This window comes from Bipolaris sorokiniana, assembly GCF_000338995.1.
Source record: "Bipolaris sorokiniana ND90Pr unplaced genomic scaffold COCSAscaffold_6, whole genome shotgun sequence".
Taxonomy (NCBI): Eukaryota; Fungi; Ascomycota; class Dothideomycetes; order Pleosporales; family Pleosporaceae; genus Bipolaris; species Bipolaris sorokiniana.
This window is the reverse complement of record NW_006911900.1, coordinates 1,731,054-1,755,826: the sequence shown is the minus strand read 5'-3', so window position 1 is coordinate 1,755,826 and position 24,773 is coordinate 1,731,054. Positions and strand designations below refer to the sequence as shown.

The 24,773-nt window shown below is 46.6% G+C and overlaps 8 protein-coding genes across 8 annotated transcripts; 1 reads left to right on the top strand and 7 right to left on the bottom strand.

Annotated features, from left to right (window-relative positions):
• Nucleotides 1-897: 897 nt before the first annotated feature.
• Nucleotides 898-2,834, bottom strand: COCSADRAFT_141970 (uncharacterized protein; the record flags this gene model as incomplete). The annotated part of the gene is made up of 2 exons (XM_007701510.1): nt 898-1,499; nt 1,574-2,834. 2 exons carry the CDS (start codon nt 2,832-2,834, stop codon nt 898-900), a joined length of 1,863 nt encoding a protein of 620 aa, XP_007699700.1.
• A 94-nt stretch (nt 2,835-2,928) lies between these two features.
• Nucleotides 2,929-5,985, bottom strand: COCSADRAFT_171054 (uncharacterized protein; the record flags this gene model as incomplete). Its single annotated transcript, XM_007701509.1, has 7 exons — nt 2,929-2,991; nt 4,762-4,885; nt 4,999-5,110; nt 5,168-5,233; nt 5,348-5,514; nt 5,581-5,708; nt 5,869-5,985. The coding sequence occupies 7 exons, from the start codon at nt 5,983-5,985 to the stop codon at nt 2,929-2,931; spliced, it is 777 nt and encodes a 258-aa protein (XP_007699699.1).
• A 4,743-nt stretch (nt 5,986-10,728) lies between these two features.
• On the bottom strand, nt 10,729-12,414 carry COCSADRAFT_199419 (uncharacterized protein). The gene is made up of 2 exons (XM_007701508.1): nt 11,169-12,414; nt 10,729-11,118 (listed from the first exon to the last, which is right to left on the bottom strand). Exons 1-2 carry the CDS (start codon nt 11,961-11,963, stop codon nt 10,969-10,971), a joined length of 945 nt encoding a protein of 314 aa, XP_007699698.1. The 5' UTR covers nt 11,964-12,414; the 3' UTR covers nt 10,729-10,968.
• An 840-nt stretch (nt 12,415-13,254) lies between these two features.
• On the bottom strand, nt 13,255-14,911 carry COCSADRAFT_356646 (uncharacterized protein; the record flags this gene model as incomplete). The annotated part of the gene is made up of 5 exons (XM_007701507.1): nt 13,255-13,740; nt 13,843-14,192; nt 14,240-14,573; nt 14,595-14,627; nt 14,684-14,911. The coding sequence occupies 5 exons, from the start codon at nt 14,909-14,911 to the stop codon at nt 13,279-13,281; spliced, it is 1,407 nt and encodes a 468-aa protein (XP_007699697.1). The 3' UTR covers nt 13,255-13,278.
• A 2,301-nt stretch (nt 14,912-17,212) lies between these two features.
• COCSADRAFT_36570 (uncharacterized protein) lies at nt 17,213-18,283 on the bottom strand. Its single transcript, XM_007701008.1, has 2 exons — nt 17,592-18,283; nt 17,213-17,537 (listed from the first exon to the last, which is right to left on the bottom strand). The coding sequence occupies exons 1-2, from the start codon at nt 18,173-18,175 to the stop codon at nt 17,381-17,383; spliced, it is 741 nt and encodes a 246-aa protein (XP_007699198.1). The 5' UTR covers nt 18,176-18,283; the 3' UTR covers nt 17,213-17,380.
• Nucleotides 18,284-19,451: 1,168 nt separating this feature from the next.
• COCSADRAFT_36569 (uncharacterized protein) lies at nt 19,452-21,049 on the bottom strand. Its single transcript, XM_007701007.1, has 2 exons — nt 19,674-21,049; nt 19,452-19,622 (listed from the first exon to the last, which is right to left on the bottom strand). Exon 1 carries the CDS (start codon nt 20,967-20,969, stop codon nt 19,905-19,907), a length of 1,065 nt encoding a protein of 354 aa, XP_007699197.1. The 5' UTR covers nt 20,970-21,049; the 3' UTR covers nt 19,452-19,622; nt 19,674-19,904.
• A 394-nt stretch (nt 21,050-21,443) lies between these two features.
• Nucleotides 21,444-22,883, top strand: COCSADRAFT_88422 (uncharacterized protein; the record flags this gene model as incomplete). The annotated part of the gene is made up of 1 exon (XM_007701506.1): nt 21,444-22,883. The coding sequence occupies one exon, from the start codon at nt 21,444-21,446 to the stop codon at nt 22,881-22,883; it is 1,440 nt and encodes a 479-aa protein (XP_007699696.1).
• A 220-nt stretch (nt 22,884-23,103) lies between these two features.
• Nucleotides 23,104-24,610, bottom strand: COCSADRAFT_26178 (uncharacterized protein; the record flags this gene model as incomplete). Its single annotated transcript, XM_007700881.1, has 2 exons — nt 23,104-24,297; nt 24,365-24,610. The coding sequence occupies 2 exons, from the start codon at nt 24,608-24,610 to the stop codon at nt 23,104-23,106; spliced, it is 1,440 nt and encodes a 479-aa protein (XP_007699071.1).
• Between the last annotated feature and the right edge of the window lie 163 nt (nt 24,611-24,773).

Genomic DNA, 24,773 nt, shown 5'->3' with positions numbered 1-24,773 from the left:
AGACGTCTTCGTCGCAGATGCCGTACTTGGCCTTTGTCTGCTCCACAAGCTCAAACCAGCTCTTAATTAGGGCTGGATCTTCACATAGAGCTCTCTGCCTATCGTACGATCGATTAAAACGCGTTGTAAGAGAGCCTGTACGCCTAATGAAGTTGGCTGGCCACTTCTGCCCAACGTGGCCAGCACCACGTGCAGCTAGTAGCTTATCAGCCATATCACGTACGGCAGCGTAGGTAGGCGCAAATCCACGCTGATCTAGATCAAGTATATGGCTTATAATCACCTCCTCTTCTATCTGAGTAAGCTTTTTTGAGTTGGGCTGGCAATCGCGTCTCGCGCGCTTCCCAGCGCGTCGATCGCGTAACGTTGATTCAGGCACGTTAAAGATTGAAGCTGCGCGGCGGCCTGTTTGAATTTGATTAGAATCAAGAGATTGTATAGCAAGCTGAATATCTGATTCATTTGAGAGTAATTGAATAACGTGGCGTGGAGCCATGATAAAGGCAAGTGTAATAGAGTAAGAAAGTTGGTGAGGTGCGCGACTCGCTTGCCTGCGCGACTCGCTTATCCATCACGTTAAGCCTAAACTATGAACAGAACGCTTCGAACACTCGATAATAGTCTTTTAAACCTACATCTACATCTATATGGGTTTTTGTAGGATGCGCATCGCATGTTTTTGTTCAATTGATCACTAGTGTGTCGATGTATATGGATCTTGAAGGGATTGGCACGTTTTCTGATGATCCTAAAGATATATTTTTGTTTAATCTGAATATGTAGACAAAGATGTTGAGCGACGTAGAAAAATAGGTTGGGAACTGTTGTGACGAAAAGCTGGCTACACTTGAATAGTAATCGCTTACTGGAGACAACGTTGTTCGTAGTAAGTGCGGTCTAGGTCGCGAACTGCCCAGTAACCGTCCAGTAGACATTGTAATTGATGTTATGCGCATCGTAAAATGGACCAATATCTACAGCCTTACCATTGGCAGTCCCCGTAAATGCCAGGCTGTTGCTATTTGTGCGGCGAACAGAGTTCAAAGCTAGCGATGGCATTGAACTGAGTGATTGTTGTCCATAGTTACCGCTCAGAATTGTCGGGCCGTAGGCGATAGCTGCGATGTTTGCGTTGTCGTTGGCAGCTACGGTGCGCAGCTTCATCGGTAGCTTCACTGTAACCGTATCACCGGAGACCCAGTTTCGTGACAGTGTCGCATAGCTCCCTGGGTTGGCAGCAACCCCAGATGCTTGACCATTCAGGCTGATCGTTGCTCCAGATGTCCATGAAGGGATGCGGATCTTCATAGCCCAGTTGCCAGTGCCAGTGACTTTCAATGTAGTTGTGTCACCAATAGGAAAAGTGGTTACTTGTGTGATCTTGACGTTGCGCTGCTTCCAGTCTAGCGTCGAAGGCGTGAAAAGATTCACGTAGAGTGCCGAGTTATCATAGAAGTAAATGGAGTCCATGAGCTTGGTATTGGTCTCTAGAGCCGTACCTTATTGGTGAATGGATTTAGCCAATGTTCAATTAAGTTTCACATGGAGTATGTGGAGAAGAAATCAAACTTACCTTGGCAGCACCAAAAAGAGTTGTAGTCAGTGCTCCATGTACCTCCACCCCATGCTGGTCCGACTCCTCGGCGTCCGCCACTCCTGAGTGGAGTAAAGTAGGTTATGTGGCCATGGTTGTCTGCTGCATTCTGAGCGCCGAGAAGGTGATTGATGAGAGCACGTTCGTAATAATCGAAGTACTTCGTACTGGTGGGATCTGTTGTCCATAGATCCCGAGTGAGCTTGAGCATGTTGTAAGTGTTGCATTGCTCAGCAGTGTCGTTCGTCAAGAAGTTGGAGATCTGGTTAGGTGGGCGGAAATGCTCCGCTTGACTGTTACCACCGATTGCGTATGTATGTGCGTTGATGGTAAAATCCCAAGCATTTCTCGCAATATCAAGGTAGCGCTTAGTACCAGTGGATTTGTATTCCCTAGCTGCACCGATCCATTTTGGCACTTGAGTATTTGCGTGATTACCACTGAGCTGATCCTGTTTGTTTGCAAGCGGGTCGAATACTTTTGCGTGATCGAAACGTTGGGCTACGGTGAGCCACTGCTTATTTCCGGTAAGTTGGTAAATCTCTGCGAGGACATCGTTCATGCCGCCAAACTCTGTTCCTAGCATTGTTTGCATCTGAGCAGTACTCAGCTTTTTGGTCCGTCCGTCTACCCAACCTGCAAGCGCCAGCAAGACATCACGAGCTTTTTGATCGCCAATGATACGCCACGCATCGAGTAGGCCAGCCATTGTCTTGTGTACAGCATAGTATGGGACATTGCCACCCGTCAACTTGCCAGCTTCAAGAGCAGCGAATTCTGATTCGGGGAAGCCGGACAGATACCCCGGGCTGAACCCGGCCACACCATTGTTGGCCTGGCATTTGGCGAGTTCCTGAACGAAATATGCAGCGCGGTCTTTACACGTGCTGTCACGCAAGGTCGCGTAGCAATTAACCCACGCCGTGAGATAGTGACCTTGGACGTGAGAACGGAAAGGAAAGTTGGGCGCATCCCATCCACCGTTCGGCTGCGCGCCATTCGTAGAGAGCTTGTGGGTCGCTCGGAAGTTGTAGAGTAGTCGGTCGACATTGACAAACTTAAGGTAGTTGAGGGTCCGATTCTCATTATCCTTCCAGCGGCTGTTGCTCAACGCAACCTGGCTTAAGTCGAATGCATGGGCGGAGGTTCCTACTTCCGGTACAACGACAGTCGGTATGGTCTGGGCAAAGATTGGTACCACTACCGAGAGGTATCCAGCAAAGGTAGCCTTGAGGAGCATGGCGCAGTGCTATTGTCAAAGGTGGTAACGAAAGTGTGCGGCAGATAACGTCTTTCATAGGAGCCTGGAATTCCATTCTTTATACAATAAGTCTTTAGTGATTTCGCAACAGCAATTCGAAATTCATATATATACGATTGATAGAACTACCGATCTTCTACACGAATAGGAGACGCGATCGCATACAAAGATTGAGACCATTGGTGGTAATTTGTTGCAGAAACATGTGGATCGTTTCCTATATGTAAGGTTACCTTGCCCATAGCTATATTGCGTTACGGTAAACATGACCGCAATCGGGACACTTGCAAACCACTGAGAGAATCCGCCAATGGCAGTGACGTAGCAAGGCCGGGGTGGTTAAGGATTAAAGGCTAAATAGCGGGGAAAAGCTTGACATCTCAATGAGGGCCCGAGCTAGTAGCGCAAATGTCTATTTTGCACCAACCACAATCAAGGCACGATCTCCCTCTAGATGAAGCAGCAGATTACATGGGATGATCCACTGCCATATGGAGATTAAAGGACATGGGGTCTCCGCAGCCGAAATCCCGTCAAGACGCGGCAAGGTACTGTGTCCGTGCACGAACTGCGCACGATGCGCGCAAAATCGTAATAATAGCACTCGGTAAAAATGAGCCCATGGAGCCACGCACCAGAACTGTTATAGTGCAAAAGTTTAGCAGAGTAATTCATTGACCTATGCAACAAGGATCGGCGGTGTGACCTTTGACATTGGGCGATTTTGCGGCCACAGGATTTGAACGTTGTTGAAGGTTCGGGCTGGCGTTACCCTACTTAGAGAGCCTTAGTGTTACCAGCCTTCTTTCGCACAACAATATCCAATAGCTATGCATAAGACGTAGACGTATGTTGGCAGCCCAGGTGAGCGATAGAGCGGTATTAGGAGGGGATGTCGTGTCATTGAAAGAAATTCGCTTGCAGCTACTGCGAGGTGAGCGCTGTAAGATGCGAACTACGTATCCGCTATGTACAGTGCCTACATGTTCGTTCAAGACACGCGTAAAAACTTGGGCAGAGCCTAATTGCGATGCTAGTTCGGCATCGGGTAGAACTAGGAAGCGGCAACTCAGAAGGAAGATATCTTCAACTTGCGCGAACCTCCCCGATCTGTGCCAACCGGAGTAAGCATCACTAGTATAGATATGCTTGCCTATATAGAGCTTAATTTGATCAAGATCGGTCTTTCCGAGTTTCTGGAAATAGAATATTTCCCGGTCGGTGCAGGCGGGAAGGCCAAGAGCAGCATAAATTACCTGATCCAGCAGATGGCTCTGTTTTTGACAATTAAATGCGAGCGTGCTGGAATGAATATGACTTTTACGATTATTTGATTCAATCATCATAGTTTGAAAAATCAGGGAAATATGGCAGGCCCCTAGGACTTAGTCTAAAAGCAACCCAAGAGGAAGATTTGCTCGTCCGCACTTCTGATATATATTTATCAGTAACAAGAATGCGTTGGTTATCGCTCCAGCTGTTGGCTGTTGCTGCGATATTCAGGGGGCTGGCTCAACTCAGCTTAACAGTAGAGCCTCACTTCTCCACACGCAGATAGATCGTTGAAACACATAATCGGTTTGTGAACAACTAGAGTAGCGTATCCATTCATTTCGTTTCTATGCTATTAACATAGCATTAATCAATTATCTAGGTCTCAAGGCTATCAAAGCATCTGCCACTAGCATTGTGTCTCGTGTTCCAGGTATTCATGCGGTGTTCACATCTCACGAGTATACATGTCTTCTTCTACGGCATTTCCCTTCACTGCGAGTTCTTGAATGTGTTTACCCTTCGGAGAACGCTCTGCCATATCCACAGCGTCGACCACGTTTTGAATTTGCTGACATACCATGAGAGAAGCACCAATGTAAGATTTTTCAGAAATCTTACAAACCTGATTCGCTCTTTTTTCCGAGCTGAACATGCTCTGCCCTCCTAACGCTGTGTCACCATAATATAAGATGCCTTCCCGTAGATATCCAACGCAATAGTTAAAATATCCCAACTTTGGTTCGGTGCTAGGTTTCCTGATGAATTCGTCAAATGCTTCTTGAATTGATCGCTGGCAAGGCGAATTAGTTTCTTTCGTGAAGATATTACTATGATATGTACATGGAAATAATCAAACTGTATAGTTGACAGAATATATGTAGTAAGGCAGAAGTGGTGCATATTAGAGTCGGCTGGGCGATTGGTTGCCGGTGGCAAGACTGGAGCATTTAGCTTTTCAACTGTGATCAAACCGTTGCCTTCTTTTACAAAACCATTATTGTCTTATGTTCGGCAGTATTGGCCGCTTATTAAAGTACTAGGTACAATGATTGCCCATCCTTTGCGCAGCGACACTTCTTCTGCATGGGTTGCATTTTGAGAGTCTTGAATCTGGAACTTGTGTTCAATGCAAAAGATTCAAAGCTGAGTATCAACTGCAAGGTATCAGATCCAATCTGTGGCATCGATACATACAGAAACAGGCCTTTTGTACATACGTCTAGGCACCGAGCTTGATATCTCTTCGGCCATTGTATGGCCCTCTTCTCCAAGTCCCGAACTGATCAATCTCCTAGATTCTCCTGTAGAAGAAGTATGCGTTTGGTTTGAGACTAGTAAATCCCGGAGCAATTGAAACGCCATAACCCACATGCACACTGTAGCACTGAGAAAGAAGGCAGTTTGTAGGATATTGATCAGGGATTGCCATCATCAGACCTGCCTTGAAAACATGCGTGTGACGAGGACCTGACTCGATATTGGTGTTTTTGGTCGCAATAGTGGTGCTTCTTCAAGATTTGCATGCTGCATGATGTGAAGCGATGTCTGCGATGATCCGTCATTGGTGAATTCTTCCTTCTGGAAAGGTATATCAGCGAAAAATAAGTATATCTAGTGACACTGGAAGCTAATGGTCCACAAACTTGCAACTTCCTTGCTCAAAATGCTTTGTCACTCTTGCAATTTCAAATATCGGATTGACATCTGCTCTCGGCTACACGGAACCAATCGGGTTCACTTCAGTAGTCGAAACAAACAACTTAAATCCGTCGGAGGTACCGGTGAATTTAGATAATCGTCTAGGCTTTTTTCCGTTGCCCAATCTTGGAGTTCCAGGCAGGCAAGCAATTCGCATTTTGATACTCATCCATACACTCAACGGGTGATGCCAGCGAGATGTGGTATGAAGCTTAGTTAGGGGGCATAAGACTGATGTTGAGCATTACATCTTAGCAAAGTCGATTCTGACGAGAAAGCAATAATCTAGTTTTCGCTCAAATAGAAGAAATTTCCAAAATCATATTCGGCTAAATAGCTGGGGTTCTCTCCAAGCATTCTTCTTAGGGTGGATATGTTGTTGAAGACATCAGAGTCACTTGACAACGTTTATTTATACCAAACCATCATTTACATGCGTATCTAGTGCTTTAGGTCGTAGAGTTATAGAGTAGGTGCACAAAGATTAAAAAATATAAGAAATTGCTCACAGAGTTCGTGAGTTCTTGAACACTTGAGATGTCTTTCATCCAGGTTGCTTGTTTGTTGCACAAGTGAAAAGCTCCATACCCTATCGGATCTCCATTTCTGAGTAGATCGTCCAGACATCGTCTAAACCCCGAACACAAATTCTGGCCCTGTGGTTTCCGACAGAACCCATCTTATCGCAAAAGCGACCGGGGCGGACCGGGATGTCCACGGCTATTTGTCAAATCGCTTCTCAGCTAGATGTTGAAATCGTTGCCTTCTTCAGAGGCTGAAAGTTCTGCAACATCGGTAGAGTTCAAAAATGGATCATACCCCATCACAGCCTAAGCACAACCTCTGTCGGCTTCTTTTTGTGATTAGCAAGCCATATTCGAACATCGCATCGTTACTCAGAAGTAAGCAATGACGAAATCGATGAAACTGAGACGCGATTGGAACAGCTTCTTCTACAGCAGTTCTCAAAAAAATATCTATTTGGTGGTGGCCGTGCACTGCGAGTTTACTGTTGGCTACAATAGCCGCAATCGGAGCAGCAACGATTCTTCCGACATTCCTCGCAATACACGGCTCAACATTGATTACAGCTCAGCATCTGCCAATGTCTTGAGGAACTTCCACGAAGGAGGTTATGAAGTGCGAATGCCGATATCATGCTTTAAGCAATCGCTGGCTTCCCTGCCTTTGCAACGTGGATTTGGCCAGGGAGGCTATCATGAAATTTTTTAACCACGAAGCGTTTCAATTCTGCAGTTCCTCTATTAGGCCATGTCGGGTACCTTTTCCCAATATAGCTTGCTAGTTTTCTTTTCCAGCACGCCACAGATGCCATGAGGTAGTCAGCAGCAGAGTTTGTCAACCGGGTTTTCTCTTAGCTTCGGAATCCGGATCTCATACCGAGCTTCGGCTTGTTAAAATATTCGTTTTGTTGGTAAGAAATAATATCTGAAAGCATCTAGCGTGTATGACTGGGACACTACGCTGCAAAACATCATTTCAACGTTTGCGAAGGAATTTCCCAAAGTGGCCAAGACAATGATATGGGATGAGAACTTTAGAGCGCATAGAAGAAGCGGCGAACGTACTTACCTATGTGAAAAATGCAGGGAACCAACCAAACCAGGAAAATAGCCGGGTGCGACATACTCGACGGCTAACGTTAGGCAGATGAGTGACCTTGCTGACGAGTTAGCGCAGCCGTGCAGCAAAGCACCCAGTTTCCCACATACCCAGCTTCCCAGCTTGCCTTTCTTCAATCATGCGGTAATAGTATCGAGCCCCTAATGTGTGTAATGCAAGGAGCGAGAAGAGTGCGGTACAGGAAACTGCTGAAAGGAGACTGAACGAAGTTGATAAACAGAAGACAATGGAAGTAATAAGAACAGACCCAGTTGCAGAAAGTCTCGTGATCCATAAGCTGACTGTAGCTTGCTGTTGGGGCGGACAGATATCCATGAGTAGCGCCCGCAGATTGATATGCAGTGGTTGCGTGGCTGCGTTCAACGTGTAGGCAGCAGAGACTGTAATCAATTTTGTGAGTGATACTATGGCTGCTTCCGATTCGATGTCCAAGACAAGCATGAACAGAAGGCTTATTCTTGCGCCCATGCGAGGCTCAGCAATGCCACCATAACTCTCAAACCACCATAGATGATGGAGTATTTTCGAGACTTATCACTGAAGATGGCTAGTATGACGAGAATTACTCGAAATTCACTCAAGGTATACAAAGATATGTTAATAATCCTGCAATTTTGGTGCCCAATTTATTGACTCCCAAACAGTCATGTCCTTTTCCAAGTTTCTATTTCTTTAGCTTTGGTAGCAAATATACTAATCATTCGATTTGATCTGTGACAATGCGTTCAGAGCTTCTTCATGATCGATCGATTTCACCGTTCCTTCTCAGCCTTACCTCGATCGAAACTAGTGAAGTATATTCCGATCTGACTATGTTGTAATTAGTACTAGCCAGAATCGAAATCAGTATTCCCAGTGGTTATCCAGTAGATCTGGCAGATCTGATATCCCGGTCCTGCATTTGACAGAGGCCCTGGCAGAACGCTGATCATCATCTCAGGAGCTCAGCCCTATGAAAATACAGCTACTCGTCAAAAGTCTGGCCTCGCTAAGCTCCCCTGCCCCACCAACACCAACCTTGCCCCATTCTTTGAATGCCCACCACTAACGCTACACCACGCCAATTCGGCCAAGCGGTATCTCAAAATGTGCGCCGTCGCTAAAATATGACAACTACTAAGCGTAATATCGCGGTCGGGATGTTACGAGGCGGCGCAAGCTTTAGAGAGGTAGATAAGGTTTTTAGGCGTGACCCCTCCACGATTAGAAAACTATACAAAAAATTTCACTACACTAGTACTATAGATGATAAGCCTCGCTCTGGCCGTCTAAAGATAATATCACCCTATTAGATAAAGATCGTCTATTGGCTGGCACGAAAATTACTAAAAATACTATATAAAAACCTTACTTAAGAAGCAGTATTTATTAATACTAATAGGACCCCTTTAAAGCTCTCTAGCCACTCTATATTATACTAAGTCCTTAAAGAACGCAATCTTAGTAAATACCGCTATAAAAAGCGTCTAATGTTAAAGCTCTAGCATGCTCGTTAACGCTATAGATTCTTATATTAATACTAGAGCTTTCTTTAGCACCAGCGCACGGTTAAGTTCTTAGATAAGTGCTTAGTTTAGAAGGGATCTAGTACTATATAGGAGTGGTGTTTTTAGTATCTAGAAGAAAAATAGAAGCGCAGGATAATTATAGAGGTTTTGCCTAGCTAGGGCCTATAGTAGATAGTGTAGGGGGCTATATAGGTGGATGAACGCGGCCGGGGGCGACGCAGTCCTCTCATGATTATAGAAAGGGATCTAGATGCTTCCTATAGTGGGTATAGTAGCCAAAGTTATATCTAAACCCTTAAATAAGGTCTTCTACCTTACTAGCGGCCCTCGCAGATTTTTATGTATAATAACGCGCGTATACACACCTCCCATAGAGTACGCGAGTTCCTTACCTCCTATCAGATTACACTACTTAGCTAGCCAGCTTATTTACTAGACCTTAACCCTATTAAGTACCTCTAGTAGGTTCTTAAACGAAATATAGATCGCTTCTATCCACAATACTGTAATTACAGTAAAACCTAGGAATAGTGGGATAGTTTTTGTAAGGCGCTAAAAGAGTGCTAGAGAAGAATACCTAGCAGCCAAATACAGGCACTAATTAAGTTAATGCCGCGACGCCTCCGCGCCTGCCGCGAGGCACGAGGCTGGCAAACCAAATACTAGTATAGAAGAATTAATTCTATTTTTCAAATTTTAAAAATATGCAGTTTTGGTGGAGGTATTGGTGATAGCAGCACGGGCGTCAACTTTTGATGATGGTGGGGTTTCGGTTAGCGAGGCCAGACTTTTGAATAAGTACTGTACAAATTATCATTGTTCTGCTAATCTTCTGCGCAGGATAGTATAAAGGAATTCCTAGTTAAGTTAGGGAATCCTTCAGACACTTTCACTAAACGCTCAGACAACCCACGGACGTTTCAAGTTTAGTTCAGTCGGTCCTATAGCGATGTATTTGAACTTATAGGAGCTTCTAGATTCTCCCTCTTCTAACCATACTTGGGCAAGTTATTTTTTTTAGAGAATAGGTTCAGCAGCCACCAAGATACCAAAGTCATTATCAACTAAATGAATAGATGCTGTTAGCAACAGGACTTCTTCTGATTCATTACAGTAGAATTATGTTCTCTATTGGCTACTGAATCCAATGTCTAATGAAATATTTATCCATCACTGCTCCTGACTAGAAGTGGGCATAGGTAAAACCGTAAACGACGAAGAAATAACTATAAAAAGGAGAATCATGATGGTCTTCACGTACTATCAAACCAATCTTGCGTTTTCCCATTCACTACTCTTAAAGTTATCTCCTTACAACCATTGTTATCACTGAAAGACCTGAAGCCTGTATAACGTTCACGCACAACTACACAACAGCTATGCATTTCGTCAAGTATACAACTAGCAGTATCTTCTATACTTTATACAGGAAACCTAGCAACAGGTAAGACTAAACATCTTAGCTTACACTACTACCTAGGTATAATAGTGCTAATACTATATAGACGCGTTTTGCGATGTCGCTTACGCTGCTTGCATTTCCAGCTGTCCTTTACTCCCTAAAACAGCATGGTTAAGTTGTTGCAAGCCCTGTACTAGTGGTCATTGCTCTACAACCAGAACTAGTGGCTTAAAGACCTAGTGCTAAATCATTCCATTCTACTTAGGTGAGATCAGCATAGAAAACCCCTCTATCTTAAAACTGAACATCTTTAGATAGCCGCCATAGCCTCTCGAGGCAACCTCCTCCAAAACTACCACGTCCTATCCTAGGGTATTCGGGTGTTAGTGTCCGCTGCTGTGTTCATCAGGACAAGTTCGCATGGACACGTGGATGGTATATTATTTCATTGGTTTCATTGGTCATTTCGGTATTAGGAGATTTCTCGCGAACCGGTCTTGGATGAGCGGGCACACATCATTGCTTTGTCTTGCTTTCCCCACACAATGCTAAATAGTCTTGTCTACCGCCGACATGTCCACTATCATCAAGTAGAAATGATTTCAGGCGTAGGTGCTGCCGTATTAGTAATTGGAGTTATCGTCGGAGTACTTGACCATCCCTGAGTATACCTTGGATCACCTAGAAGCGTTGTAATTGGGATCCAAGTCACATCGGCACCAGCCGCAGGATGAACCTGAGAATGTTATTTCAATACCCCATCTCCAGCGTATCAATGAGACATACCACACAGCTCTGGTAACTACCATCTTGCTTTGCAGCCAGGCTGACCAAGTCAGTCGGCAACGAGAGCGCTGGGTTGTAATTATACGGGTTAATCGTTGGTGTCGCACATGAGGTGGTAAGTACATCGTTGCAAGTGCTTATAACATCGTCCCATTCACAAACGGTCCGTTCCGAGCAGACTTTTGTCGCTGAAACTGGCCAGTTCAACGTGCTCAGCGCGAAAGGCTTCGGATTCTCGAATGTGGGTCTCCTTCCCCTCGTCTGTCTAGTAAGTGTGGAGATAGGTGACGGTGGAATTGATAGTGTAAGCGACGTTAGTTGAGTACCGCAGCCAGTGAATAGATATGTCGGCACACCACGGAGCTGCGCGTATAAGGTTGGGATTGATATGTAGATGGAAGGCGAGGTAACCGTAAGTCCGTCAATCACCTTCACTACACGTGACTTGGGCTTTGCTGCTTCTGGCGTTGGACGACTGATTGACATGAGTGTGTTTGTTTGAGGGCAGAGTGGCTGAGTTGCTGGTGTCGGCCAATAGTAAACCTTTACACTGGACCCTACTAAGCTACATGGGCCGGAGGGAACGGAAGAGCAGGCCTTGTATGCCGTGCATGGGACCGGGAAGTCTGGGATTGGGGTTTCTGTTGTGTAAACCGAAGTCCAGCTCGACCGGAGTTTGGCACAATCATTTCCATTCACTGTGCAGGTCGGTGTTGGACTGCTCATGGTCGGCCACGTGGTATATGCTGCTGTTGGATAAAATTCTGTGACGTAATTGCTGTACTGGCGGCCCATTAGACGAGGGATGTTGTCGCAGAAGGTTGAAGTTGGAACAACTGGGTACACGGAAAAGATTTCAGTCGAGGTAAGCGTGGTTGTGTACGATTCGGTTGTTAGATCATTCCGGATGGAGTGGTATCGAGTCCACGAGTTGAGACAAGCCTGAGCAGAAGGTGGTGGAGGAGGCGCGAGTACATTCGCTGTCAATGTTAGTACAACGAGCTCCCATGGTAAAACATTTGAGAGAGATAATTCCGTCTAGCTCGCTTCAGAAATGTATTACCAGTTGCATGCGTGGTCAGGACCAAGGAAAGCATTTGGAGACTAAGTGGGTTGATCATTCTTGGCAAAATATTTGTTTAGAACCTGGGTTGTAATTGTGATTACCAAGGAGGAATACTTTATGGCTGGCTATATAAACCGAAGTGAACGGATGGTTACCGCATGCATATATCTCAAGAAGAAAACCATTCCAATTTAGAACTCAACCGAGGCCCAACTTGATCAACGGCTTACATATCCAATAAGTAGAATGCCTGATCTGTAGTCCGTATTAATATCGCCGGGTAATGAGTATGGTGGATATACGAATGGCTTTGAAGGATCAAAGGAATTGTGAATGTAGAATGGATGGCCTTAGTCGTTCTATTCCACAATATCTCGTTCTTTTATTGCCAAGGCTGCGGCTCGTCGCTGGCTAGTACGCTTACGGGATGCTAGTGCAATTTGTGGCGTTTGACAAAGTGTGGGCTTGCAGGAGCTGAACAGTACAACAAGGATATAGACAAGAAAATTTTCATCCTTACATCCCTTTCAGGGTTATTGCATAAGGCTGAGCGCCAATTATTCTCAGTTGATAGGTCTACACAGGGCAACCCACTCACAACACTCAGCTCAAACAGACACATGACATCAGGCGAATGCGCATTGGAGATAGCGATGTGTATCTCACCTGATGCAACTGCATATCTAGATAGTCTAAATCACGTAGCTACATGTATCACTCTTCACCTCGCTGCTTTGGACCCTATAAGCTGTAACTTTTCAATTTTACCAGGCCATGATCTTTGATCTGAGGCTCTTAGTATCTGCAGCTACTCTTGCCTTCGTATCACCAATTCAAACTGAATGATGATGGTGGATATATGACGGCTCTCTGGCCCCAGCACTTGTCTCTTTCCAGCGCGTTGACGCCACAAGAGGAAAGTCAGTATAGTAGTTGGCAAATAGACCACTCAGAACTTGCAAGCAAATTAGGTTGTGAATTATCTAAGTCTTGACAACTTAAACTTGAATGTGATTCTTTGTGCTATCTTCTAAGCCAATCGAGTTAATTCCCAAACGGCGATGCCTTTTCCCAAGCCTTCCTTTTCTTCGCGTTGGTGACAAATGCACTAATCACTTGATCTTTCATCTGTGACAAGGCGTCCGGTGCTTTTTCATAATTATCTGGCTTCACAATGCCCTTCTCAGGGAGTAAATCTCCTAAGCTCTCTCTTATTGAACTCATTGCTTCCATACCTTGTATCGCACCTTCAGCATCAGCCTTGAGCTCCTCTCTTTCCTTGTCTGAAAAAGCGAATGGGTAATTTGAATCTCCTTTGCCTGAAAACACATTCCAAGTTGGCTCAAGCTCGGCTATCCTGGCAAGATAGAGCGCCTCGCCATCGATGAGGAGGTTACGTGCCAACAATAGAAATAAGTACTTTTCCGTATTCTGGAACTGGAGAGCCGCATAAATCCGAGGATTTTGGTGATTTATGAGAGTGTGATACAACAAACAGAGCGATTGCTATAGATATAGTGTGTTAGCCGCCTCTCTCTTGGACGGTTCCAATTCTTCCCAGTCCTTCGGAAGCTGTGGTCGTTCAAGACCGTTGATTGGTGGACCAACATAGTTAATAATTTGAGGCTGCCGGGCATGGAAGTAGAGCGGAGATATCTCTGCTGACTGCCAGTCTATAAGGCCCACAACTTTGGTAGGCTCAGCGGAGTCGACGAAGATGTTAGCAACGTGCAAGTCATCATGCCAAAGATGTGCGGACGATATCGTTTGATCTTCTGCAAGGGTCTGCTTTATGAGATCGAGGTAACAGTGTAAAGCCTTGACCTTCTTTTCTTTCATTGGCTGATAGGTTCCCGGGCCGCACAGGGTTATCGGAGATTTGGGTAACTCGGAAAGCTGATTGATACACACTATTTTGCGTTGTCCAATGGCGCGATGATACGCTTCTAGAGAATCCCCTTGTCATTGTGAATTGAAAAATTGTCTTTTTCGGTAGCCTACTTACATGGTCCTCTATTGAAATTGATGGCTGCTCTTCTGTTATCAAATATTTCACGTGCTACAGACAGGCCAATAGCAAGATTCTTGTTTTTTGTGTGACCACCATGTGCGTCGATATAGAGCGGCTGGCTACTGGGCGTATCTTCTAGGTCTTTTGAATAATACAAGCTTCCATATCTTGTGAAAGCGACTGAAGTCCAGACTTGCTGAAAACCAGCGATTGATCGGACAATAGCAAACCTATCTTCTATGCTCATTTTCGGCCAGACCTGCTCTAGTTGCACCCCTGGAACCTCTTCCATGATGATGTATTCTGCCCCAACCGGATCTTCATGAGCCTGAGAACACTAAGCCAAGACTTTGGGGACGGGGATGTCAAGAATGTTGCGGACCTGATATCTGTACGTAAGCAAGATACAAAAACCAAAAGCCTGCTGGTGGAACTTACGAAATCTATCGTCACAACCTCGCTCGCAGTGGTCCAATAAGGTAAACTAGCGTTTGGATTCGGAACTTTGGCCACTACCCGAGAGTCATCATTCATAGTTAACAACATACTCTTGTTGTACATACTATCCCGGTACTTTGCAATGTTGACGCATATTTTTGCACCAACAACCTCTGCCGCGCGGAGTGCAAGCTCATTGACGTTGAAGCACACATGGCGCTGTGACATTTCTTGCTTCTCGTTGCTTACGAAGCGGCCTCGGGTAGTTAAAGTTGAATAGATCTTGGCCATGATTCAGATCTGAATGAATCAGCAAAATGATCAAATGTCTTATCGCCGGGTGCATCTACTAGGAAGTAACGCCCGCGCAACATGATGAGAATGAGCGCGTTGACTTGTCATGATCCAGCGGCCTCCTAGGTTCCAGTTTCGTACGCATTTAAACAAAATCATCCTTGTCTTCGCTTTCGTATAGCAACTGGGTCTTGTAGATGGATATCGCGCGGGAAATCAGTATGGGGCTAGTTTATTCACTCAGGGAAGTCGGTATTGCCGAGAAGTAGTTGCCGAGATAGTAGTCTGCTGTGGGATAGAGGCCTTGTGTAGTGTGGCGACGACAATGCGCATATTACATAGAAAGACCAAAGCGCTTGGCGTGCTCTACTACACCAATTCACCGGCCGTGGCCCGGCAACTAATCGCGGGTGTCCCGGTGCAGACTTCAATGACACTAAGCGAGAAGCCGCGAAGGTAAGAGTTTCAGCGCTAGCGCACAGCGGCACAGGCAACAGTTACCCTATCGTCTCAACGTGCACAAAGGATTGGTTTTACTAATCCCTTTGTATTCACCGATGTGGCCGGTATAAAGAGGGAAACGCTCCTGCCAACACTCACTCACCCATATAAACTCGTACCGACCATCCTGAGTATATCATTTCTACCGCTATGCGAACTATCGCAGCATTTTTGGACCACGGCCTTCATCTTGCCGTACATCAAGAAGTCGAGCAGGAGGAGGATCATGAGCCTTTCCTAGAGTACTGGGGCTATACAATTTATAGAACATATTATGGCCATGGATCGGATGAACAGTAGTCAAAGTTGCTCAAGAATATCACTGACGGAGTGAAGAAAGGACTCACCAAACTCGAGACGGAAGAAGATCCTGACGCTGTTATGGAAGCACTAGATCGATTTCGGCTCGACACGCATTCTGTTCCCGCTACTTTGGACGGACGGACACTGTAAGATATCCGGCAGGTCTACCTAGAAGGAAGTGGCGGTCAGCCGATGAGGGGGACTCAAACCCGTAATAGAAATACTGCTATATTTCTATTAACCAATTCTCAAGTGCTAAAAGATCTTGACTTATGCGTGGTAAAGGTTGTGGACGCGAATCACGACCCTGTTGCTGCTGTACCAAAGAATACTCGCTGTGGCCCTCAGCGGAACTTCGGATGCATAACTATGCCAACGACAGCTGTTATAGACTTTTACATCAGGATAAACATGTTTACGTTTGAGGAAATTATCAATCACGCAGGTGGTAGGCCAGGAGTTTTCTTGGATCCAGATATACACTACTGATAGATTATACCTTGTGCCGAGGAGGAAGGACTCGAGGTTTCAGTTGTTTCAATAGAGCAGTAGCTATGCCTCTTCGTCCGAAAACACTTGAGCACGAGATTTTGTAATGAATAGTTACGTTGATAATGGGAAGTCGCCAGTGGCCGTATTTTATGGTTCATTCGAGTAACGGGGATGCTCGTCAATTGCAAACAACGTCTGTATCTATTCATCTCTTCATAGAATAACATTACATCTTCATATCGGTAGCTAGAATCGCACATTCTCAACCCCTTATAAAAAGACTCTGAGATAATCAGCACGATAAAGATAAATCAATGATGATCTCGCTTAACTGAGTTTCCAAGCTTGTTAGAGCGTCAAGAATCTCCTGTGCGCCAGCATCCTGTTTGTCCATGTTTCGTAGAGGCTATTAATTGCTTCTCGAACCCAACTGCTGGCATTGTTGATGACTAAATCAGAGCAGAATTCATTGGCCCATTTGGATTAGTAAGTGCTTACAGCTGTCTGATAATTGGGATGGTTTTCGTTGTGAGCTTGCCGGGAAACCCTCCGTTGCGCGCCAATATTATTGATGATCGTGTAAAGGAGGGGAGAATTTATGAGCATGCTTACGTATACCATAGCTTTACCGGGTAACTCTTATCGTGTGAGAGGATAATAGTAACTGCAATCTACTTAGTCCAATCAAATCCTGTGTTAGGTCTTTGCCCTAGTTGTTTTTTTCCGTTTATCGTCACTCATAATACTAGTCGATCAATTGCTGCCGGATACCCGATTCTAGTAGAAGAGGCGGCCAATCACACTGAGGCTTACATCACTCTTACGTATGCATGAACATACTTCGCCCTAGACATTTGCACTGATTTGATGTCCTGTTCACATGTTTTGGGTAGCATCAGTTGCATAATCTACGCGATATGTTTTGGCAGATGAACGAAGTGCAGGTTAATTGTGGAATTTCAAAGATGTGTATTATACGTGGATATTCTCCCTTATTAACTATTACTTATGAGTTTACCATTACTAAGTATATCATAAAGAACTCGAACGCCTATGCTTTTCCTTCATTGCTACGTTTGCACGTTTTAGATCATTCCCGTCACACACTTAATAACGAGCAGTATGCGAACTGGCGGGCGCACCATCGGGCGCACCAGGCTGTCCAGTGGCGTACTGATTCTGGAGGTTCTTCTCGTGGTCAAGCCTGTTACTGCGACGATAATCCTTGATCTCGTGGAATGCGGCAGTGAGTGCGTGAAGAAACCTAGCATCAGTCAGTAAAAAACCAAAACAAGGAAGGGTCAAAGCGAAAACTTACGTGCTAATGATAGCTAATATGAATGTGCCCCAAGGTAGGTTGCAAGAATCGTCGCGTCTATTCGCCGTCTCGCCGGTGATAGTACTCGAGCTATTAACGCCGATTAGACGCCTAGGGTTATAGCAGTGTTTGGCGCCAGCGCGGCCGCCGTTTGGACGGGTCAGCACTGCGACTGCAATGAACGCTCCGACGAAAAGTAGATCGAGGAGAACCCAGAGCCATCGTAGCTTCCTTCCTCCAGGGTTGGCAGACTTCTTGATGCACGAGAGAAGCACAGTGAGGAGCGTGTACAGCACAGCGGCGGCGAGGATGCCTTCGACAGCACCGTATGCGCCGTTGACGCCACGTCGAGTTTTGATGCTGTTGACTAGTCGGTAGACTTTGTACAGGCGCTGACTGAAAATGCCGAGAGAAACTACGGACGAGATGAACTGTAGGAGGCGGGTGAGGCGCAAGAGCCAGCGGTACAAGGCCGTCGTCTTCAATCTGTCGGGCACGAAGCGCGTGAGAAGACCAGTTTGCTCGCGTTTGTCTGCAACGGGGTAGTCGGCGGGACCATCGATTGGGTGCTGGTGACGGGCCATCGTTAATTTGGCTGTGAAGCTTTTGAGATTGTGTTACGACAAAGGCACAAAAAGATATTTGCTTTTTGCTTGCTCACTCGTCTTGATGGAGGAGGTGGGCGTCAAGCAGGTGCTCTTTTTATCTCAATAGGTAGGATTGTCGCACAAACAAAACGTGCAATTATTTGCTCACCTGATACTCGTCACCGCGGCGTCATCGTCGTCACTCACCGCGATTCACTGTGATTCACCCTCGAGACATCGCGAAACACGTGATGACGTCAGTAGTACATCAGAACCACTATCCTTTGGTTTTCCTATCTTCGTACGATAATACTTCCTGGCCACACACAATGCAAATAAGGGAGTAGATCGACGCTGGGCACTACATAGGCTAAGACTGGCTCTGGAGCGATCAAGTTTTTTAACTTGGCATGGCCGCTCGATGCTTCTATGTTCTTGAACGTTATTTCATTTCCCATCATGTCGTACGTCATGTTTTAAATTTGGGCGCAGGCCCCTCATTCTTTATGCAGCTGCTTTGATATGAGATTGGGATTCAATGCAAGACTGGGTTCACCGCGATGAGAAACGGCAGGAATTGTACGGATATGTGGACCCAAATATAGGCGTTCATTTCCCCAGACATCACAGCCGTAAAAGAATCAACCAAAGAGCATGCAGGATTTCCAGTGCTAATGCTGTTGAATTTAAGGCTCCAGGGCCGGCTTGCCAGCGTGACCGTTCTTGTACAGTGAAGATAACTATGCATGCAATCTCCTTACCGACAGTCAGTCCAACCTTACCAGAACCTTCTCCATTATGATCCCCATACTCCTGGAATTCGCTTCTGCGGTCCAGGAGCTACACCCTTGCGTGCTATGTTGGTGCGTACTGGTACGTCTGCTATTTTGAACAATTATCTAACTTGTGCCTGCTTCACAAAGTGAAGATTGGAGAATCTTACGCAGAGGTGGTAGTATCAGGCCATCTATTGTGGCAGAAAATTGTGCAATTGAATGGAACGACTTATTCTTGCTGAAAAAAACCGCTTAAAGAAAGGAGTCCGGAAAAAATACATACTGCATTTCAATCGTAGAAAACAGAGGGACGAATGGGGTTGTTTGACGGATCCAGGAAAAAACAGCACCAGCGAATCAACAAGATAATGGTCTTATAATTTGGGCATGAAGCCGACAACAGGATCTATTACTGAATGCGGTCTATTATATTGGCATGGTCATTTCGAATTCACGTAATTGAACGCAAATCACTTGTGCTTTCCATATCTGAGCTATTCGGAATTGAAAATTTGCTTCTAGTGTTACCAAACCTAGAAACTCTACGTTCAGAAATGGTTCAGACCAAGCAGTAGACCAGCAGCACTCTCGAGTCAGGTTGCGACGCCCATGCAATGCGACACGGCTGCCTATTTCGAACATGCTTTGGAACCTTCGTAACTAGTTAACTATCGCCAATGATTAGTAAGACCACTATTTGCGTTTCAGAATGGCCCCACATCGTCTTTTACTATGCTCAGGTAATATCCGAATCATATCCTATACGTACGTCATTGGTCGGCGGTGCTCGAATCTACTGTAGTTACTCATGCATATGGCTCTCTGCGATGGATCACCGAATGGAGTTAGGCTTGGTTTGGAAGTACATACTGATTCGGTCCATTAATCTCGATCAGCAGGTTGGTCGGTCCATCATCTATCTCAATACATTCCTTTTGTCCAAAGTTCTCTCAATTTACGTCCATTCTATCCGCATGAAGCTTCTGCTTCTGCTTTTTTGGAAAGGACGAAGGCTTGGGTATCATGATCGGTTTGCCTTGCCAATTTCCAGCAGCCACCCACTCACCAGTCCACGTACTATTTGACTCGTCCGACCGCATGTTGGCCAACACTTCCAGACGCTCTGATTCGTCCAAGGGATCTTTTGCGGACGCCTTGGCGGACGCCTTGGCGGACGCCTTGTCGACGGACTCGGGTTCGCCGGTTGCCCAGCTCACAGAGCTGAGGGAAGGGTAATCGGATCTGGCGTTCATGACAGCTGCGCAGGCGTGATCGATATGTGTGAAAACTATCATGCCTGAAGCTGTACGATGCTTTTCTCCAGCATGTCGGGTCTTTTTGTCCTTGAGCAGGACAACCATATCCACCTCGCCGTACTTTGAGAACATGGTTGCAAGCGTATCCTGGTCCCAGTGCTCTCCATCGCTTTCCCGCGGAAACTCAAATTTGACAGCGCGAGTCATTTCGGAAGATTCGCTCCGCTGGGTTCCCTGCGGCTCTGACCTCTTCCTCATGGCCTCGAGATAGGCCTCTCGCTCTTCTTGGGCTTCTTTTTCTAGGCGCTCATTGATTTCGTGGTAACGCTTCCTGCCACCTTTTTGTATTTCATGAAGCTTCCGTTCAGTCTCGGTCATGTCCTCAGGAACCTTTCTCTTGATACCAGACTTCTGATCTTGATACTCTTTCTCCCTTCTCTCAAGATCTTCCTTCAGCTTGCGTCGCCGACCATCCAGCATCTCGTCCTGCAGCACCTTCTCGCGCCGCCTCGCTCTTGCGCGATCATATTCGCCTTTAAGTTTTTCGTCAATCAGAATATCGCGTGCCCATCCCAGGAGAATGAAGCGATCAGCAGCATTCTTGTCGTCGGGGTTTTTATCTGGATGGTATTTGATAGATGCTTTACGGTACGCTTTCTGGATGGCGTCTGCTTCTGCGTCAAAGGCTACGTTTAGTAGCTTGTAGAAGTCATCCGTGGAGGACTTTGCAAGATCCTCCAGTTCTCTATTGCCTGACATTTTGGCAGTGTGATGCGACAACTGCCGGTGTTTTAGTAGTGTATGTGCCCGAGCGACGATGGAGAGCCACAGTATTATATAAGAGAAGGGAAGGGTTAGGCGGGCAAATGAGAGAGATGCGCACTAGCGCTTCCACTAACGCGCCTTTTGTGTTTGCAGGGATTCTTAGGCAGCCGCTATACCCGTTTAGGCCTGGGTCCATTATAGCTTCCGACGCCATATCTTCGGTATTAAAAAACTGGACAGCGTCAACGGTGTGCAACAACAACCGTGGTTGCGGGACAACTGCAGGGAAAGTGACGAATCATCATCAATATTGTTATACTTCTGCCATATACTTCGGATACTCGCCTTGTTGCGTTATTCTTAGAAGAACGATCAGGAGGCTTTCACTGCGCGCGTAGAGCTTTCGAGCTGACCTTCCTCCCAACGTTGATGTCCGTCGCATCATCGATCAAACGCGCAGCCACAGTCATGGCCACTCCCCCCAAAGAGAGCAGGAAGAAGGTGCTCGAGGGCATCTTCGCCGTCAACAAAACGCAATGGGCCTCCTCAGCCGGCGTGCTACGCGACCTGCAAGAGCACTTTGCTTGTTCCTCGCTCCTTGCGCCTTGGCTTGAGAACCAAAAACGGTCGCTGATTCTGTCGCACGCAAAACAGAAGCATATCAATAATCTTAAAGTAAAGCTTGGTCATGGCGGTACCCTGGATCCTATGGCTACCGGTGTCTTGATTGTCGGGCTGGGAAGAGGCACAAAGTGTCTGCAACGCTTTCTAGAATGCACAAAGACATATGAATGCGTCGTGCTATTTGGTGCTGCTACAGACAGCTACGACGCCGTTGGAAAGGTAGTTAGCAAGGCGCCATACGAACATGTCACAAGAGAGCTGGTAGAAGAGAAACTGGCGCAGTTCCGTGGCAAGATTATGCAGAAGCCAAGTGTCTTTTCAGCGCTCAAGGTCGATGGCAAGAAAATGTACGAATACGCAAGAGAGGGTAAGGAGATACCCGAGGTAGCTGCGCGACCCGTGGAAGTGGAGGAGCTGGAGCTTGTTGAGTGGCTGGAACCAGGAAGCCATGAGTACGCGTGGCCAAAGGAAGAAGTCGATGGTGTCGAGATGGAAGGCGCGAAAAAGCTACTTGGCATTAGAGAGGTGGATGCAAAGATCCATGCCAATACCATGGCGCGGAAGGGGCGGAAAAGATCGCGTTCGCCCGAGGACGATAGTGTAGAAGGCGCCGGGAAGCAGCCAAAGATGCCCAAGTCAGAGACGGAGCCAGCCATGTCTGGTGCTTTGCCATCACAAGAGACCCCAACGGAGGCAGCTGAGACAATCCAGGATGTGACTCCACGAACCGCTACTGATTCATCACTACCAACAGAGGGAAAGCCAGAACCCTCATCCGAGAAGGCAGAAGTAGTAAATCAGGTACAATCATCAAACGAGGACCCAACCACATCTACACAACCACCACCACAACCTCCAGCAGCCCGGCTCCGCATGACCGTCACATCGGGCTTCTACGTCCGCTCCCTCTGCCACGACCTAGGTCTCGCCTGCTCCTCCCTGGGCCTCATGTCCTCGCTAATCCGCTCACGCCAAGGCGCCTATACACTCGGCCAAAACGTGATCGAACTCTCCGACTTCGAGTCCGCAGAAAAATGGGAACCGCAGCTACAGCAGCAGCTGGAAGAATTCATGGAAAAAGAAGGGTGGGAGGCTGAGGAGCTAGAAGATGACGATATGTGGCAGGAGAAAAAAAAGGAGCGTTTGAGTGAGAGGAAAGACGAGGATCGCGAGAGGAGCTATCGGGGTGGTGGTGGGGGCGGCAAGAATAAGTGGAACAAGGGTAAAGGCAAGTACTCGCGGAATCATTATTCCAAGAATATGGATGGTGGGAAGAAGGAATAGCAGGAATGGCAAGAACAACCTTACTCGTATAATAATGATATTGTTCGATATCTATTCAGCGAATAGAAAATGAAACGAGAAGGTTATATGGCATATACCCACCCTACACCATATGTATCTATTGAGAAAGAAAAAACCAACACCCTTACCGTGCCTTGGAATCAAACGGCAACAGCGATAAATGCAAATGCAAAATGCTCTCAAAAACAAAACAAAATGTTCAAACTTGCGACCTGGAGTTCCGCCGACTCAAACTTTGCCGCACACTCTGAAAACTACCGCGTGCGCTCGTATCCGCTGGACCCTGCACCTCATCCTTTCTATCTTCATGATTGATGAAGAGGAATGAAAGTACCATGATGGCGGCACCCACCCAGTAGAGAGCACTCGCGTACTGCGAATCCAGCAGCATCTGGCCTACCAAGGAACACGGAATCGTCAGGCTGAGACCAACGGTAACAACGAGAGGAGACGTGAGGAACATGGCGTAGGCCCAGCAAAAGTCCGACACAAGCGACGATGCGCTATTTATAAGAACAATGTTGAGAATGCGCGTCGTAGGCGGAAGTTCGAACTCCTCAATACCTGTAAGGTGGAGGATGATGAAACCAGGCCAGAGAAGCACGACATTTGCCAACCCCACCAGCCCGAAGAAAAGCGGCATATTGACTTTCGTCTCGTCACCGATTTTGGCCTTCATAAACACCGTGTAGAAGCCGTAGAGAACTGCAGAGACAAATGCCATGACGTCACCAATAGCCAGTTCGCGTGGTGTTTTGTGTGGAAAGGTACCCCGGTTTTCGTCCGTGTCGCCGGATACATCAACCAGGGATATCAGAGCGACACCACTCAGGGATGCGAGAACACCGACGAGCTTGAGCATGGTGAAGCGCTCCACGCGCATTATGGAACCGAGCAGGAGCGTCCAGATGCTCGATGTGGATGACAGAATGGTGGAGCTAGCGACGGTCGTGTACTTGAGACAAGCTGCGGCAAAGTAATTTGCCAGAAACCATAGGATGCAAAACTCGAGAGCTAGTTTGGATGTATCGTGTAATGTTAATCCTTCGTCTGTGGCATGTCCCACATCTTTTCCGCTACCCAGATTCAGGGATCCCGGGGCTGATGATGAGAGCAATACTTCGGTCGCTTCGTCGTTCCTGGACTCGCGCGAAGGTACCAAGGAAGAGCTAGATTCGTGCTCGCGGAGTAGTGTCCATTTACCTGTTCGTCGTTGCAAGAGATTATACATGTGTGTGAGAAACGGCTGTCGAAGCTGGCGCGCAGTGTTTGGTTGGCGGTAGTCGCTCCATAGGCAGTGCATGAGCATAGGTAGTAGCGGGAGGATGAAGAAGGATGTGTTTATGTAGGTTACGAAGTAGGGTTTCGAATAGGAGTTGTCTGCAAAAATAGTCTGTTCGTACATTAGTCGAGATGCCTTGCCGATGCGACATGTAGTATTATGTAGAAGAGCAACGTACGCTTGCCAGAAAATTACTCGCAGTCCATAGAAACACGGTCGCAAGCAGAAATCCTATACCGATGGCGTGTCTGACCTTGGCTGACCATGCTCCCATGTTATCCTTCCCATCCATCCACTGGCTGGCTTCGGTCGCGGGACTGTCGAGATAGTCTTGGGATCGCATAAATGCACTCTCGTCAGAGACATCGCTGACGCGCGGGCTGATGGACGTTGGTTCGACAAGCTCTTCTCGCCGGGGTATCATGGTGGAGAGATGTGGTATAGGCTGTGGTGGGTGTGCTCGTGTGATTGCGCAAGTCGGTCAGGGAGGGTCTTCGGGGATAAACGGAGTCAGGGTTGGAGATTGCGTTGACGCATGAAACAAGATCCAAGTGCCCATCAATTGATCAGTGAACGAGCGGACGCCA

Bases quoted from the DNA above. Each gene is read 5' to 3' on its own strand.
- COCSADRAFT_36570 (XM_007701008.1), bottom strand. From the start codon at position 18,175: ATGGCCCGTCACCAGCACCCAATCGATGGTCCCGCCGACTACCCCGTT. The intron at 17,538-17,591 runs GTAAGTTTTCGC...GACTGATGCTAG, and splicing joins ATATTAGCTATCATTAGCAC to GTTTCTTCACGCACTCACTG.
- COCSADRAFT_199419 (XM_007701508.1), bottom strand. From the start codon at position 11,963: ATGGGCCGCCAGTACAGCAATTACGTCACAGAATTTTATCCAACAGCA. The intron at 11,119-11,168 runs GTATGTCTCATT...TAACATTCTCAG, and splicing joins GTAGTTACCAGAGCTGTGTG to GTTCATCCTGCGGCTGGTGC.
- COCSADRAFT_36569 (XM_007701007.1), bottom strand. From the start codon at position 20,969: ATGTCAGGCAATAGAGAACTGGAGGATCTTGCAAAGTCCTCCACGGAT.